Here is a 16,156-nt window from a genome sequence, read left to right as displayed (position 1 = left end):
CTCTGAGGGCATTATCTCATTTAATACTTAAAATCTTTAAATAAAAATGAAATAAGTGCTTTCTAGCATTATTGAGGTAGAGCTAGGTTAAGTAGCTCTTTCAGAATCACATCGCCAGTATCAGTCCAAGCAGGGTTTGAACTCCAGAGCCCAAGTTTTCCTTCACTATTAGAAAGGAAAACAGAGTAACATTAGGGGAGAGAAACAGAAGAGAAGGTAGAGCATGATATGTAAGAATGTATTGGAAAAGGGGTCTAGGATCCTGAGGAGAGGCAACAAAGCCTCCCGAGGAAAGAGACTCTTCATTTACAATTTAGGTAGCAACAAAAGCTTCAACCAGCTCTTTCTGTCCCACTGCAACCCTGATAAGGAGAGGGTCCTGAGCTCAATGACAGTTTACTTTCCCCAACATATAAATAATTATCAAGGGCCTTCTGATTACGCTCACTCACCAGGCACTGCCCACTCTCACTCAAACCGGTGGTCCTTGAACTTTGTCTATTATTAATCATTGCATGCTGGAGCCTAGGAGATATTTCATAAGGTGTTAAATAGCCTTCATCATGTATCAGCCGATACCATATCCATACAAAGATAGACACTTCTGATAGTATGAAGTCTTTTGGTGGCTCATCCATTTATGAAGACAATGTTCTTGAGGTCTTGGCCAATAGCTTGTCTTAGAGATGTCTCCCAGCCATGATGATAATCCTTAGGGAAATCAGTCAAAGGTAGTGCTTGCTGGCTCTCCTACAGGGAAGGTGAAAAGGAGCTTTAGCCCTTTGAAGGGTTATAATCCAAGGTTCGTACCATGTAGTGAAGACATGCTCATAACAATCAGTGCATGTTATATTTATGTGACACAAAGATCTTTTTCCCTGGGAATATCTCCCAGTCATGTGAGTGCCTAAAAATCCATTGGCACCACTGTTGCCTAAGGTTTTTTTTGCATGTGGCAACAATCCATGGAAGGTTCTAAGTCAGGAAATCTTGAAGTTTTAGGGAAGGAATAAACATAGAAAAAGGATATACAGAGTCCTAGAGGAACAGACATATCTGTTCCTAACTTTCCAAGGGCCAACACCGGTTGATATTCCCACTTCTCCTTGGGACTCCAAGGTTAGCAAGAATGCCTTGTTGTGGGTTAAGAAAAAACTGTTCTGCCCTTAATAGTGAGGAAAAAATGGCTCTAAGCCATATTTAGGAAATTTGTTGACTGTAATTAAGCCTTCATGGGAGTCCCCAAGGTTTACTTACCTATAATTGAAAAAATGCAAATGAAGACAGTTAATCAGTGGACTGTCTGACTATGAAGCGCTACTACCTACCTAAATGAATTTAAAACAAAGACACAAATTCGTCCAGTTGAAAAAGTTCTCTGAAAGCCAATTGGTAAATTTCTCAGCAGTGCTGTGGAGATTTTTTTTTTCTTATGGCAGTGCATTTCTCCTAAGACCTTCACCAACTTAATCCTGAGACATTACATACAGATTTCATAACAACTGGCCTTCAGCATTGGTAGAATACCAGCCACCTCCCTGGAATCAGCCCTGCAGAGAAAAATAACAGACCTCTTATCCTCTGCATCATGATAGATCCTCTACTTAGAGTTGTACAACATTTGCTCTTCAAGATACCACAATGAAATGGGAATAGCCCTGGGATTAAGCCACCTCTTCAGGAGCTATCCCACAGTACTTTAGCTGTCGTTTATGAAGGATCATTACATGTTCTAATGTTACCAGATATGGTGCACTTTTTTCTTTGACAGTAATTGCAGCCAACAGTGATGATCATTTCACATCAGACACCATACTTGTTAATATAGTCAGCTACTTTTTGTCACCTGATTTAAAATAATCTCCCTGATACTTTGAACTTCATTTAATATTTATGTCTTCTATTTAATGATTTCATTAAACCACTCCTATTATGGTATCAGCTATAAGAACAAATATAAATAGACCATCAGTTAGATAAAAAAATACTTGTCAGCAATTTGGAAGACACAAAAGAAAGGTATTAAACAAGTCCATTTAAATACAGAAGTAGATGTATAGTAGATGACGAATCTGTGTTATAAACTGTATCAGGTAGTTATTAACAACTCCACCAAAATGTGACCTCTTGGAGAAAGGAGGTACAGAAGTTTCTTTTTTCCAAGCCCCTCAGCAGCTTTTGAGGGAGCAAAGTGCCGTGATTGACTAATAATGCCTGCCAGGCCCACCATAACAATGAGTGGCAAATTCCTGCCCTAAGTTCACCACTGTCCCTATGTTATCCAGAAGGAATGTGATTTTGCTAACTAACTTCATTGTTGTTTGGTGAAGAGTGAGTGGATTACAACACTGAAATGAGGGTTTACCACAAAGGAGTTGTCTTATTTGCAACTGTGTAAACATCCATAAAGTTTACACACTTTATAGGGAAAGATTTGGTTAGGCTGAACCTTTTCACCCTGCCTTTGTTTGCCTGAGTTATTTATTACCCAGGACTTGCTAGACCTTTTCTAAAGTGTTATTGATATAGACCAGGGAAGAAGTAGGCAGGTATTTCAAATGTATCAGTTTCTAAGGAGATCAAATATCTTTTCAAAGCCTCATGGATTTTTAAAACATGAAATGTTCTTTTTGGTGGATAATAGGCTCCAATACTCTGGGTTTCTAGCCTCCCATTCATTAGCAGCAGAGTAGACTTGTAGCAAAGGTGGGTTTTTTTGTTTTTTTGTTTTTTTCCCTCCTGCAAGTAATTTGTGAGTCCTTTGGGGGCTATAACTGTTTAAATATAAATAAATGACCAGCTCCAGTGGAATGATTACAGTTTTCTCTAAGTGTTTACTTTCAATTTATTGTCTGTTCTCTTATTACAACTTCCTCCCTGCAAAACACTATCCCAGACAAGAATATGTATAGTATAACGCCATTAAAATATTTCTTAGATATTAAATACTATGTTATTTGCACTAAAATATCTTGCAGGAGGTGAAAATGGACTCTACCCTTTTGCAGAACCATTTTAGCATTCTCAAAATCATTAGCACGATCAGATCTGACTTGAGAACATGTCAATAGCCGAGGCCCAATGGTCCTGTGGCCCTGGGTTCCCTGCCCCAGGCATTTCTGAGTTAATTAAGTAATGCGCCTCCATTTTTGTACATCAAAATTATCTTGAAATGAATTGCAAGATTTAATTTATTCTATTTAGTTTAGCCAGTAGTCCCGTGTCATTTGCATTATTTTTGATCCAAGGACAGATTGCTTTGTACTGGAGATTTCTATGAATTACCATTTATGGTTTATTATTTTGGGGGGTAAAAATCAGCTTTTTTGAAAATAGGTTTCCAGGTTATATTTCCATCTCTATATGTAGTCTTAAAATGGAATAATACAGAACACATAGTGAAACCTTAATTTTCTTCTGTAATTATATACCTGGCCCTCACAAATTAACATCCTAAGACACTTACTGTGTCATATATATTTAACCCCAGTGTGTTTCCCTCCACCTCTTTTACATTATTTTGCACTTTTGACAATGTTGTATGTGTTTTTAAAGGTAGCTGTTAAATCTAAACTGCATTTCTGTTATTGCTGGGTGGCTCCAGGAAGCTCCCCATTATTTTCAAGGGTGAAGGATTGCTAATTACTTAACAGAAAGTAGCCTTGGTTGTTACAGGAATAGTTAAGATATTTCTTGATAATGGTTTGCCTTAGATTATTAAAATACTATGGATTTTGATCCTGAATGTATAATATTGAAAAAAATTTTAGATTTATTGAACTTATTGGTCAGAAAATATAGATCCAGTTTTTCATTCATCATTTTATTCTCTTTGTGGATATACGAAAGGAATATGAAGGGAGAAAAATCAGAAATTGACAAATACCTATAGTATGCAGAACACTGTTCTTGAAATAACTGGGAAGACCAATGTAAGCAAAGTAAAGCATGTGGTGGTTTCTTAAAACAGGTCCCCAGAGTTTCGTTCTCATAATTTCAGCTTTGAGGTGTTTGTGTTTCATGTCAGTAAAGTTATCAAATTCAGAATGTCCAGAGTTAAACTCAATATTGTAGCACCTCCATTTTCCTCTTATTTCTATCATCTGGGTTAAGAGCATCAATATGTACCCAGTTTTATTAACTGGGAATTCCAAAATTTCCTTTTTTATCACTCAACCGTGTAGTCAACAATAACCACATATTTCATCCATTAAAATGAGTTTAGAAGGGTGACACCTTTCCTACCCTATTCACACCTGACTCATGGTAGGCACTCTCTTGTTTCTCTCCCTTTAGCACCTTACATCCTAGGAGACCACTTATCAGAGAGCGTTAAACCTTGTGGTTTGTGTGTGTATATCCAACGCCAGCACAGTGGTTGGCACAAAATAATGTAGAGTGAGTATCTGCAGAAATACTTAGATGAATAACTGTGCAGGTAGAAGGATGGAGGGTTAGACTGAAAGAATAAATGAAAATTTAGCATTTCCAGAAATGTCGATGCACTTTCATCGGAGAGTTTGATTGTGTCACACAGGTACATTTGTGTCCAAATCTATTTCTTTGAAACTGAACAACTCTTGCAAGGTAACCCATGTTCAGGAAATAGTGTAAAATTTACAACATGGAGTTTTAGAAACCTTACAGACAATGCTGCAAATTTTAAGTGTCATTTAAAGTGCTTTTCATACAAATCTTCATCTTTTTTAAAAAGTGTTTTTTATTTTGAGAAAGGCAGAGAATCCCAAGCAGGCTCCGCCCTATCAGCCCAGAGCTTGATTTAGGGCTCGAACTCACAAAAATGTAAGATCGTGACCTGAGCCAAAATAGAGTTGGACACTTAACTGACTGAGCCACCCAAGTGCCCCTGATAATCTTTATCTCTGACACAAGCAATTAGACAACACAAATAGCAATCAATGGAAGAATCACAATTCAAGAACGTCTTCCCTCTAATAATTCTCTACGTTCAAATCACAAAATGAGGATGGTGTAGGGAAAGAGAAACCTGTTAGAATCTGAGTGTGGTTAAGAAAAAAAGACTAATACAGAGGCAGAAAAAGAGCTAGAAAAATCCTATAGAAATGGCTATGAAACAGCTCTCCCACCCTTATTTGCTTTTCATGGACCGTAATAGAACAAGATGTGAGGAAACATCTGTTACCTTTTTAAAATAGTACTTTGATATATTTTTTTAAATGACAAAATTAGGAGAAGCCTGATTCTGTGGTTAAGGACAGCAGACACCTATGAAATGAAATGGGGAGAATTAATTATGCTAGCATAGGTTGTGGCTTCGTCTGCCTTGCATGGCTCTGGGAAGCAACATCAAGCAATGGTTAGCCATGGAGTCTGTAGTTAGGCTGCCTGGGCTTATGTCTTGGCTTTACCACCTACCTGTGATATGATATTTGTCAAGCTGTATGGCCCCTCTGCATCCTAACTGGGCATAATAGTATTGCCTGTCTCAGGGATGGTTGTGAGATTATATGAGTCCCCTCAGTCTCCTTTCTTACATTCAGAGTGCTCACATGGTCATATTTTTAAAATTAACTGAAAATTAGGCAACTTCTTCTAGACTAGATATAGGGACTGAATGGAATGTCCAATAGGAATAAGAAAACTCATAAGCAGGAAAAGATACAAATCTAATTTTGCTCAGAGTTTAATCAGTATATATTAAGGAATGCAATTAGCCAGCTTGAGGAATGGTGGAACTCCAGTCCACTTTAAGGCTGTTATAAAGCTAGGAACATCAGCCCTAGTAAAGGCTTAGAGCACTAAAGTTACTGAGCCCCATCCAACTGTACAACCAGTCCTTAAAACTATGTAGTGAATGTGCTTCAGAGAAGCTAAGCAAGTATAAGAGGAACCTATAGGAATCAGGTTCCAGTCACTGCTGCCATGAGGGTGAATCCAAGCCAGGAATATGCCCAAAAGCCAGGACTGAGAAAGGCTGAGCACTGGGCAGGAGCATACATGAGGCCAGGAGATCCAGTCACAGAGAATTCAAGCTCCAAGGTGACACTAAGAATCAAAGGTGAAATGGTGGCTCTCACCAGACTCAGTCATGATTTGTATAGAATGGGTTCAAGTTTAAGAACAGGCTTCCACCCAAACAGAGTTAATAATTGAGATAGGTTCATTTTGAATGACAGGTAGTCACTGAAAAACAAGACCCCAGAGATTACACAGTGATTCAGGTGGTAGCTTTTGGAGGAAAATAGTACGGGTCCTGATCCCTACTTTTATCCATTACTTCAGGAGGAAATTTTATTACCTCGCTAAGCTTTATAATATTCCTACTTCAAGGATTTTTGAAACTTAAACCATGCAATTTAATTAAAAGGACAAATGCAAGGTCAAATACCTCCTAAGTATTTAATTAATATTGCTTATTAGGACTTCATTTGTACATATTCATTTACATACCTTGTTTGAAATGCCATAGTTACAGTACAAATCACAAAGCAGAACACTATTAACTAAGTTTTTCTAAACCTTCTATTAAAAGATTTTATTACCATGTAGGCTTAATCTTTTTAGTATACTTTCTTTAGAAAGTGAATTTTTAACAAAACATGCCAGTTGGAATGTTTAGCACAGGTCTCTGTGCTCTTTTGGACAAGCATAAAGGAGAGCCATTTTTAAATAAAACAAATTCTGATTGTGGCAACAGTGATCTAAATCATTAAAATGGGTACAGGGAAATGGCCAAAGTCATCCTTTGGGAATTCAAGGTTTAAGAAAAAGTCACATTTCTTATAATTTTAAATTGGAAGTATTGTCTAGCAGTATACTTGTTTGGGTTTATCTGACCAGGTTCCTCACTTATAGCTTAAACCTTGCCCGAAATTCAGTATCTGCCCAACGAGGTAGCTTGAATGAAATCATTGGCTTTATATTTCAGAGCTGTCTCATTTTCAATCAATGTATTAGGTTTATTTACAGGATTCCTGCATCAGGCTGGGAGAGCAAAGGGGTTCTGAAGAAGAGACAGGCTATCATATTTTTGCTGCAGAATTAGACACCATCTATCTGAAAATGGAATCTGTGGTAAAAATTTCCAAATTACTTGCAATTCTTCTCTTTGGATCCACTCAATTCTCCCAAGATTTGCTTTCAGAAAGCCATTTAATAATGCAATAGATGCATCTTGTCTTATTCTACTTGTACTAATTCTATTGCCCAGAAGCAAATCAACAGAACTGTCACTGATCCCGTTCTTCCCTCTCTTTACCCATGGGGCACAACAGAATTAACTCACTTTATGTATATTACTCATTTTTGAAACCTGACAGACTTACAGGAACTGCCAATTGGCCAAGGGGTATGTTATCAAGTTTGTAAAGAAACCTTGACTGATCGAATTGTTCCAACATTTGCTATCTATCTCTTCCCTTCATTATTTACTTCTACCTGGGGGTATAATGGAAAAGATGAAAATTCAACCAGGTAACTGGCCCTGATGTTACCAAACTAATGCGAGCAAGGTCCTAAAATCACTAGATGAAATAAACCTTCAGATAGTCCTTGGGTTTCATTAATCTAGTGGCTCTCAATCGCTAGCATGCATCAGCATCCCCTGGATCACACATTTTTGATTTAGAAAGTCTGAGAGTGGCCTAAGAAATTGCATTTCTAACAGGTTTCCAGGTGATACTGATACTGCTGGTTCAGATTTTACTCAGAGAATCACTGTACTAATCTGTGCTCGGCTTCTCTTCTATTAACATGAATAATCTAGAATTTGCTTCCTTAGCTAGCTTTCAAATTTTGTGCTCTATAAATTAAACATTTTGGGGTAAGCAGTTATTTTGGTATATGTGCACCTTGTACAATGTCATAGAAGTGGTAAACTAGTTACTTTATGCATTTGGTTGATTTAATTCACAAGTCAATTGTCTATTTGCTGAATCATGGCTGTAATCCACAAATCTCTTTGCTTCTTTATAGTATTGTGGGGGTCAATGTAGTACTGACCTTTAGTCTTTTAATAGTGAGGCCTCAATTCTATGGTGTTGCAAGGAATTCATACATAGAAAGCATCTTCCATTGTTTTCCCCAATGATCAGACTTTATGAGCTTTTTTGGTGGTGGGAGAACTGAGAGCACATTTATCAACCCTTTTTTTTTTTAAGTTTAGCATTACATTTATTTAGCTCTAATACAGTATATGGGCCAGAGAACAGCCTGAGTAACAGCATCACAGAGGCCTTAGATGTAACTTCTGATGTGTCCAGTCACTGCTTAGGACATACTTTGGTCACAAAAAAATGGCAAAAAGTTAAAGTGAGAGCAGTCCACATCACATAGGGGATCCATGGGGTGTGAGGTCCCTTAGCTTAAAAACCTTGCTAATCGTCTTGTACCCGGAAGGTTCTATATCTAACTCCCATTCACTTATGCAGCACTAGCCCATCAATCTCAACAAGGAGAAACATTCTTGGAATTCTTCATTTAACGGCAATGGATATATTTCCTTAGCTGATATTATAAGAAGCTTGATGAACAAACTTTGTTCAAGCATCTGAGAGAGGATAGAGTAATATTTGCATCTAGCTATTAATTATTTTCTTTTACTAGGTCACTTGTAAAATCTTGGCTGAAAGGGAATCAGGGAAATGTAGTTTTGAACTTTTCCGGCATCTATAGTCCAGGAAGTGAAGCAGGTTGAAACAGATATTGATGCTTTTGTAAACCATATATACCACACTGTCAAATTGCCTAAAAGCAGAAAAGAGGGGAACTAAAAATATACCTGGTCTTAGACTCTGAGGATGAGCTTCTAAACCTACTCTAAATTGTGGCTTGCAGTATTTTAAAAGTTATCCTACCTGTATGGTACAGTCTTTAAGGAGTTCATCACTTAAGCAAATATAAACCGTGAATGTTATAAGACCTCTACATGCACCAGCTCTCTTTTCATAAAATGCAGTGACAATAATTGCTCCCTCCTAGGGTGCTTGTAAGTTAAATGGGGAAATACAAAGTTCTTAAAAGAGCTTGCCACAGAGTGAACATCAATATTTCATTAGCATGTGGATACAGGGGTCTTACTGAGTGCCCTCAGACCTATAAGAAACTAACATAATTATTTTTGTAGGAGGAATATTCAAGACCTGAAAATAGTTAAACATTCAAGCCCATTGAATACCTCAGTGAAACGCAGCGCAGCATGGGTGTGTCTCTCTGCCTGCATCCCTACAAATCCTGAGCTCAAGCTATAGAAACACTCTATAAAAAGAGAGATGCTTCCAATGGAATGGCCATAAAATTGAGATGTAACCCTGCATACCTTTTTTTTCCCTACAGTTCCTGCCAAATGCCTTTTAAACATTTGAGTAAGTGTTGCTATTACCAATCAGCCTAATGTAATAACATGAGATGTTCCACTTTGGAAAACTTGTTACATTGGGCTTCTCATATGCTAAAAACAGCTTGGTTTTTAGAGGTATTGGAGTTTTAGAAAGCTGCGCCTTGTAGACTAATCTTTTCACCTTGGGATTGAGGATAGAAGAGAATGTAGCTCGTTCACTTTGTTATGCAATAATTTTCTCTTTTTGGTCAATATTGTATATTTGCACAAGCACTATGCTGTTTGAACTGTGAAGTTACACCACCATCTTGTGAATGATGTGCCGTGACTAACCCAAGTGTATTTCTTTGTCCTCCTCCCGCTCTAGCTGGACAGTGCCACATCACTCATCCAGGCAGCTAAAAACCTGATGAACGCCGTTGTCCTCACAGTGAAAGCATCCTATGTGGCCTCAACCAAATACCAGAAGGTCTATGGGACAGCAGCTGTCAACTCACCAGTTGTATCTTGGAAGATGAAGGCTCCAGAGAAGAAGCCCCTTGTGAAGAGAGAAAAGCCCGAAGAATTCCAGACACGAGTTAGACGAGGTTCCCAGAAGAAACACATTTCACCCGTACAGGCTTTAAGTGAATTCAAAGCAATGGATTCATTCTAGGACGATAGGCTTTAATAAGAAAGCTTTTTTTCCCCTTTCCTTTTCTTTTTAATTCCATTTTTGTATGCATACCTGCTGACTCGTATGCCTCTGGCATGGGGAAATTAAGGGAGCAGTGTCTGTTTGCATGTAAGATAAGATATGATCAAGATAAGATGTGATCAATACTACTGATTCATCAGTAGCCAGGGAGGGACCAGGGACTACCTGTCCCGAGGTGGCACAGAGCTGTCCTTTGCAACATTCTCATAAAATTGGGCAAAGAGTTCGCATCGCAATGTTTATGGGAGTGGGTGGGATGGGGATAATAAACTTAATTCTACAAAAGCAAACTCTAATGCATGCAAGAATCATTAGGTTGGCAGGTATCTTAATAAGTGAAAAATCTGGAAGTGTAATGGTAGAACATAAAGCTTGTATTGCTTCTGTTTCGGTGCAAAAGTGTACTAGCCAATATGCTGAAGTGTGTGGCCCACAAACTGAACAATTTAACTTTGAAGTCATATCCATGATATTATGTAGATTTTTTACTGAGAAACTAATTCATCCAGCCAAAATGTTTCTTTTAATCTATATTCTATTCTTTTTCTTGTAGTACTGCCATTACTAGTGCTCATCTTTTCAATTTTTCCCCTTTTGCTGAAAATAAAACACTTATTTGAGATAATTCTAATCCTTCTGGGGGCACTGGAAGCACAATATGGTGATCAATCTTTTACTTTAAAAAATGTGAACTATGATTTTGATAGAAATAGGAAGCCCAGTGGTGGAATGTTAGAAGAATGGAATCTGACGATTTGTGAAGGTTTAGAGGCAAATAAATAGGTGTAGCTTGGAGTGCTGGTATCTAATATGCCATTGTATCCACTAACTCAAAATAAACATATAATCTGGACATCTGAAGAATGCTTCTTTTTTTAAATGCATACTTAATAAAAGAAATGCATTTTGTTTTTAGAAATTGGAGGTAAAAGGGTGATATCTCTGCATTGTTTTGGCTTCATTTCATGTTTTCCCACTTGTTTTTTATTCACTTTCAAATAATGTAAAGTGACAGTGTCATGTGTTAGACTTATCTGGGCCATGTTCAGCCCTGGGATAAACTTTAGAAACATTATGTGTTCTCAGAAACTGAAAAAAGTAAAAAGTTTTTAGGGGAACTCATTAATTACAAAATATTTTCTTAATTTTGAAAATAAATCCTCCACCCCATCACCAAGGAGAAGTGGGCTGTGGCCTTTCAGCTTGGGAAGTAAGAAAAAGAACATAAATGTTCATCTGAGTGCCCCAAACTTCTTCATTTGAATGATCCATACAGGTTAGCATGTTACATTATGTTTCCAGAAGACTTCTGGTAAAAAAAAAAAATGGTGTGTTTCTTAGCAACATGATAATGCACTGGGAGTCATGGACACATATGCTGTGTTATTTTAGGTGCAAGGTCCTAAGGAGAAGAGACCTAGGAGTTTGGGGAAGGAGAGAAGCTTAGTTAAAATTGTATTAAGATACGATCCTACTCACCATCTGGACTCAAATTGATGTATCACAATCAATGTTGCAGACTGATTTTCAACACTAATTATTATACAGCTATTTCAGTTCGACTACTCCCTTAATTTGCATACACATTGGGAGAGGCACTCATTAGCACTCATTCCGTCACACGTATTTGTGGAAAGACTTCTTGGAGCCAGGTCCTAAGCTGAACATACCACCCAGTGAACTTACTGGCATCCTTCCTTATTAACATTTGAATATGGCATAACTTTCTGGTCTTGTGCATTATTCTACTATGATTTAACAGGTTGAAGGAAGTAAATATTCTTCAGACCAGCCAAGAAACTTAAAATCAGAGACTTCTTGACAAATCCCAAAAGATATTCATTTGGCATCAAAGAAGCATATAGAGAATGCCTTTGACTTTGCTATATAAGTTGTAAGTGTTTTAACACATGATTAGGAACAGTGTTTATGTGTATGTTTTCTGGAAATCAGTCCTTGATTTGTATTTATTTCACCAGTGCTCTCTGAGTAAATATGATCACTATCCACCATTGCTCTTATGATCAAGGAGAATAACTACTCAGAATAAGTAAATATACACACTGTTTAAGAGCACTACAGCAAGGAAAAGGTTTATTGTTTATTTCCTTGCCTTAAGAAACGTAAGTCTAGTTGAGATGATATAGACAGAAAAGAGATAATACACCCAGAAACCACCTTGTGCCAAATTAATGGGATAAAGTGGTAACTACTTGAAAAATCAGAACATGAGATTCATATTGGGGACTAGTGTGAAATAAATGTGGACATGTGGTAAAAGGCTAAACTGGAGAGGGTCATGAAGGAATGTGACCATTAGCCAATAGATAATTGGAAGCTTTTTTTTGTTTTTGTTTTTTTTGTTTTTTTTGTTTTTTGCTTTTTTTTTTTTTTCTCAGAGAGAGAGCAAGCATGTGCAAGCAGGAAAAGGGCAGAGGAAGAAGGAGAGAGTTTTAAGCAATCTCCATGCCCAGCACAGAGTCTGATCTGGGGTTCGATTCACAACTGTGAGATTATGATCTGAGCTGAAATCAGGAGACATTTAATCAACTGAACAACTCAGATGCTCCAAGTAATATGGAGTCCGTAAGTGGGATGGTAATACACACAAAGAAGTGCCTTCATAAGATGTAACTGATAGTGTGGGGTATATGAAGGCTGAAAGGGACTGATGTTAGTTAGGTGGGACAAATGTGATAGAACTAAAAGAAGGATTTGCAGTTAATTCTTGAATAACTAGATGTAGTAAAGAGAGTGATTAAAATATATAATTTATTCAGGGAGATTAAAGAGTCAGAAAACTAAAAATTATCTAGAAAGGACAAACATGAGCTAGGGAAAAAAACCTGAATATATGGTATATTTGAGGAAACATGGTTCATAATCCCAAACAAATGAAGTTACTTGGGGTATTTGCTACAGAAGTAGTATTTTGGAATGCATGAGGATAGATATTCCTGATGGGAGAAAACTAAATAAATCTCAATTTCCTTTGACTCTGTGCTAAGATTGATGGTTCAAAACATAAGTTCTTTATTCTTTAGGGACATAAAATAACCAGAGAAACATAGGTTTTCTACAGATCTTTAGTTTCTTTTCATTAAGTGTTCAAGAATATGAAATCAACTTTAGAAGTTTTATAAACAATAACATCACGGTTTTAGCCCAGGGAGAAATAGCCTATATAAGTGGCATCATCATGATCATCAATTTTTGAGCATAAGTAATATAGCACCTTCCAGACACCTGAAGTATAAAGATCTATAAAACATTGTATATAGTTGAATCATCAAGCAAAATAAGTATTTAGAAATATTGTGACCGTAAATTGTACTCTCTAAATTTGTCAGTAATAGATTATAAGTCATTTGATTTTTATTGCTGTGTCATTACACATTAACTAAGCAAAAGGGGTCAGTACTTACTCTTCATCTAGAGGATTTTTAAAGGTAATGAGAAGAAGTGAATTAACTACTGCAGGCTGTTAATAATATGTTTTTTAAAAAATAGACTAGTGTTGAGAAGTGCCATCAATAAGATGATAGACTAGGATACTCCAGGCCCTTGCTCCCCAGTGGAAACCCAAAGTAAATAACAGCATACTGTATCCTACCATATTTTTGTGGGAACTCTAGAAACTAGTTAAGGATTTGTAGTAACCAAGCAAATGTCTAATCAACAAGAAGTCACACTCAATAGGGAAAGAAATTTTGGGGTGTTATTGCTCACCCACACCCTGCCTCTTCCTTGGCACAGCATGGTCAGTAAAAAGCTGTCCAGTTCCTAGTTCTTCCCATGCAATAGAAGGGACAGAGTGGAACTTGTTTGCATTGTTCTGGCCATTTGGGTCTTCCTGAGGAACTGGTTTCTGTTTTGCTTCACTTGGATCACTGGTAGAAATGGGGCATAGTTTGGATATCAGGTTGGATGCTACTGAAAGCAGTGGCAGTCACCATGGCATGTAAAAGCTGTAGGCTCCTAGAGACAAGAGAATGGGCAGAGGAATACAATAGAACATCTAAGACCTTGAAGTCAGCCATGTATAGGGAGGGGCTTTGGAGGGGGCAGATGCACACACACAGGCTCAGGGAAGAGACATATTTAGAAATGCTTGACAGACCATAAGCCTTCCTTCCAGATTGATTAGTGAAGGTCTTTTCCTTCATACACCCAGTCAATAAAGGCTGGAAAAGACCTTGTTTTGTTGTTGTTGTTGTTGTTGTTTTTCAAATTACCCTCTATATATTGCCTACAAATGAGTCACATAACATCTAAGCAAACACACAGGTTGAAAGTGAAAAGATGGTTGGTGGGGGGCAATCCATATAAATAATAGCCAAAAGAATAGGGGTGGGCTATTCTAATATCAAACAAAATATACATTAAGTCATAGGACACTATGTGATAATTAAAAGGTCAATGCACCAGAGAGATATAAACAACTGTGCACCAAACATAAAAGCTCCTAAACATATAAGGCAGGTACTTACAGGATTGAAGAAATAACTATAGAGTAATAGTAGGAAACTTTGATACACCTCAAATAATGGGTAGAACAACCAGACAGAAGATCAATAAGGAAATAGAAAACTTGAGCACTATAGACCAATTGGACCTAATAAACATTTGCATAATACTCCACTCAGCCTCAAGTGCACATGGAACATTCTCCAGGATAGATCATATGTTTGGCAAATAAGTTTTAGGCAATTTTTAAAAACTGGTATTATACAAAGTATTTTTTCTGATCACAATGGAATGAAACTAGATAGCAAAATACAAAAGTCCTCAAATGTGTGGAAACCAAACAACACCCAGTTTGCCAAAGAAAAAATATCACAAGGGAAATTAAAAAATACATTAAGACAAAAAAGTTAAACATACCAAACCTTAAAACTTATGGGATGAAGTAAACACAGTGCTAAAGTGTAAATTTATAGTTATAAATAATTTCAGTAAAATAAAATCTTACATCAACAACCTAAATTTATACCTCAACTGGAGCACCTAGTTGGTTAGGTGCCTGACTTTGGCTTCAGGACATGATCTGTGATTGTGTGTTTGAACCTCGCATAGGGCTCTGTGCTGACAGTTCAGACAGAGCCTGAAGCCTGCTTTGCATTATGTGTGTCTCTTTTTCTGCCATCCCCACTCCCCCATGGTTCATGCTTTGTCTCTCTGTCTTAAAAACTGAATAAAACAGTAAAAAAAATTAAATGTATACCTCAAAGAACTAGTAGGGAAAGAAAAAAACTAATCCCCAAGTTAATAGAAAAAAGGATGAATAAAGACTAGATCAGATATAAATAAAATAGAAAATAGGAAAACAATGGAGAAAAATGAAAACCAAGAGTCAGTTCTTTAAAAAAAACAATAAATCAAGAAACAAATTGACAAACTTTTAGCTAGGTTGACTAAAAAAAAAGCAATAACAACAACAAACCCAAATAATTAAATGACAAAAGAGGGAACATTACTACTGATTCTACCAAAATTAAAAGAATTATAAAGAAGTACTATAAACAACTCTTCAATAAAATTCATAATCTAGATGAGGTGGCCAAGTTCCTAGAAACATATAACATAAAAACACTAAATGATTAAAAAAATATGAACAGAACTTGTAAGGAGATTAAATCAATAATCAAAAACCTTCCAACAAAATAAAGCTCAGGGTGAGATGGCTTCACGTGAATTCTAAGAAACATTCAAAGATGTTAAACCAATCCTTTTCAAACTCTTCCCAAAAATTTAAAAAGGAACCCTTTCATACTCATTCTGTGAGGCCAGCATTAACCTGAACCAAAGCCACACAAAGATACAAGAAAACTACAGACCAATATTCTTGATGAATATCGATGCCAAAGTCATCAACAAAACTCTCAAAAAAGGGAATTGAAAGCGTTAAATGCCATGACCAAGTAGGATTTATTCCAGACATGGAAGGATGTTTCAACATGCAAAAATAATGATTGTGATACACTACATTAAAGAAATAAAAGTACAAATTATCCCCCTGTTACCTTAGTTGATGCACACACAAAAAAGCATTTGACAAAATTAAATACTCTTTCATGATGAAAGCAATTAAAGAACTAGGAATAGAGGGAAATGACCTCAAAATATTAAACAACTTATGT

The 16,156-nt window shown here is 36.8% G+C and overlaps 1 protein-coding gene across 3 annotated transcripts in view; it reads left to right on the top strand.

The window, feature by feature from the left end:
• The window catches only part of CTNNA2 (catenin alpha 2), a 964,097-nt gene extending 953,228 nt beyond the window's left edge, over positions 1-10,869 (top strand). For 2 of the 3 annotated variants that reach the window (XM_039238114.1, XM_039238113.1), the window contains one exon: positions 9,687-10,869. In XM_039238114.1, the coding sequence (XP_039094045.1) occupies positions 9,687-9,974 (288 nt within the window). In that variant the 3' untranslated portion in view covers positions 9,975-10,869. Of the gene's footprint in view, positions 1-6,939; positions 7,057-9,686 lie in introns of all 3 variants that reach the window. The other variant, XM_039238115.1, reaches the window with a different exon arrangement.
• Positions 10,870-16,156: the final 5,287 nt, after the last annotated feature.

Source organism: Hyaena hyaena, unplaced genomic scaffold (assembly GCF_003009895.1).
Source record: "Hyaena hyaena isolate Hyena2069 unplaced genomic scaffold, ASM300989v1 scaffold_136, whole genome shotgun sequence".
Classification (NCBI taxonomy): domain Eukaryota; kingdom Metazoa; phylum Chordata; class Mammalia; order Carnivora; family Hyaenidae; genus Hyaena; species Hyaena hyaena.
Note: the sequence above shows the minus strand (reverse complement) of the source record. Positions and strands in the feature narration are given on the sequence as shown.